Genomic DNA, 1,494 nt, shown 5'->3' with positions numbered 1-1,494 from the left:
TACTACTACTACTACTACTACTACTACTACTACTACTACTACTACTACTACTATATATATCACTACCAACCATGACGACGACTGTGAGGTAGGTATCTAGATATTACAGCAACTGTATGAAAAGGTAGAGCAAACAAACACAAATTACCAGGAAGCCACATCGGCTCTTGTTTCGCCATTAGCTCCTCAACGAGCTCCCACTGATCCCGGTAGTCGTAAAGAGTCAACCCACGACTCAAGTGCATAAGTCCAGCCTGGAAGAAGGTGGTGGTGGTTGTGGAATAAATGACAGAGGAAGGGAGGAGGGTGTGGTAGGTGGGAGGATAAAGGTTAAATTTTCTTAAATATTCTATCAGAGTTAAAACTCTTCTGAAATAAGTCAGCAACATTTAAATTAGAAAATATTTCATTTTCTGATACTGCGCTGTTCGTGTTTGATGTTAGGTGCTGATATAACACAGGTTTAACAATTTGTTACAACGTTCCTTACCTATACATTACACTATTAAACTCAAAATTTGCCATTTCAGGAGCTGAGAACAAATGTGAGGCAGCGTGGAATTATTGGTATCATCTTACAGCTTGTTCAATTGTCTTTATTTGGATGAAAAAAATATCCATTTATCTTGAATACAAGTCGAGATATTTGCGAATGAAGGAGGCGGGGGTCACCTGTTTTCAGAGGTAAAATTAGTGAGAAAATGGCTGCCAAAGACTACTTATTATTTCCTTAGCTTTAGAGTCCGTGGTAACTGGAAATTTTCATTTTTTATGCCTTTAATCTACGTTTTTTCTTAAAAATCCACACAGATATGAGTTCTTTAATGGGCATAAAAGGTGTTGTGTCCAAAAAAAAAAAATGATGAAAATTCACAAACCTGTGGAAAAATGCAAGTTTCTTCACTTTGATTATTTTGACGAGAGCCTGATTCCACCACGCTGCCTCACAAATGTGCATCCAGCTGGAGGGTTCTCTATTACGTCTTCCTTTTGTTTCAGCTCTCCTTTAGTTACGCTTATCGTCTTGCATTTTCCCAAGCTAAAGTACATCCTTTGAACAGTTCTTCACTTTAAGGTCGAAATTCTGCTCTGAACCAACTCTGAAATGTTGGTTTTTTTTTCATTATCCTAGGAATATTTCACCTAAGCCCGGGGAACTGACAGGGGATCTCACACCTGGCCTTCAAAATAGCCAAACAATGTGTCTAGTGTCCAGACGGGTGTCACGCTGCATAAAACTGTAGTTGTAAAATAATTGGGACAAGTAAAAATGATATCGGTTTGTATACATACGAACCTGGTGGCTCAACAGCATGGCAACTGTAACGTCTTCCTTGCCATTGGCGGCAAACTCAGGCCAGTAGTCACTGACTTTGCGCTGATAGTCTATGAAACCCCTAGGGAAGAGAAACATCCATCGCTTAAGTATTGTAGGACCGGAAAAAAAGCTGCTGCTGCTGCTGGTGATGATGATGATGATGATGATGATGATGA

General features: G+C 39.6%; 1 protein-coding gene across 1 annotated transcript in view; it reads right to left on the bottom strand.

Annotated features, from left to right (window-relative positions):
- Positions 1-148: 148 nt before the first annotated feature.
- The window catches only part of LOC101858218 (beta-lactamase domain-containing protein 2), a gene marked incomplete at its 3' end in the record, with an annotated part of 8,962 nt that continues 7,616 nt past the window's right edge, over positions 149-1,494 (bottom strand). Inside the window, 2 exon segments of the mRNA XM_005109205.3 lie at positions 149-254; positions 1,298-1,397. Of these exon segments, the coding sequence (XP_005109262.2) occupies positions 149-254; positions 1,298-1,397 (206 nt within the window).

This window comes from Aplysia californica, unplaced genomic scaffold, assembly GCF_000002075.1.
Source record: "Aplysia californica isolate F4 #8 unplaced genomic scaffold, AplCal3.0 scaffold00755, whole genome shotgun sequence".
Lineage (NCBI taxonomy): Eukaryota > Metazoa > Mollusca > Gastropoda > Aplysiida > Aplysiidae > Aplysia > Aplysia californica.
This window is presented reverse-complemented; position numbering and strand designations above follow the sequence as displayed.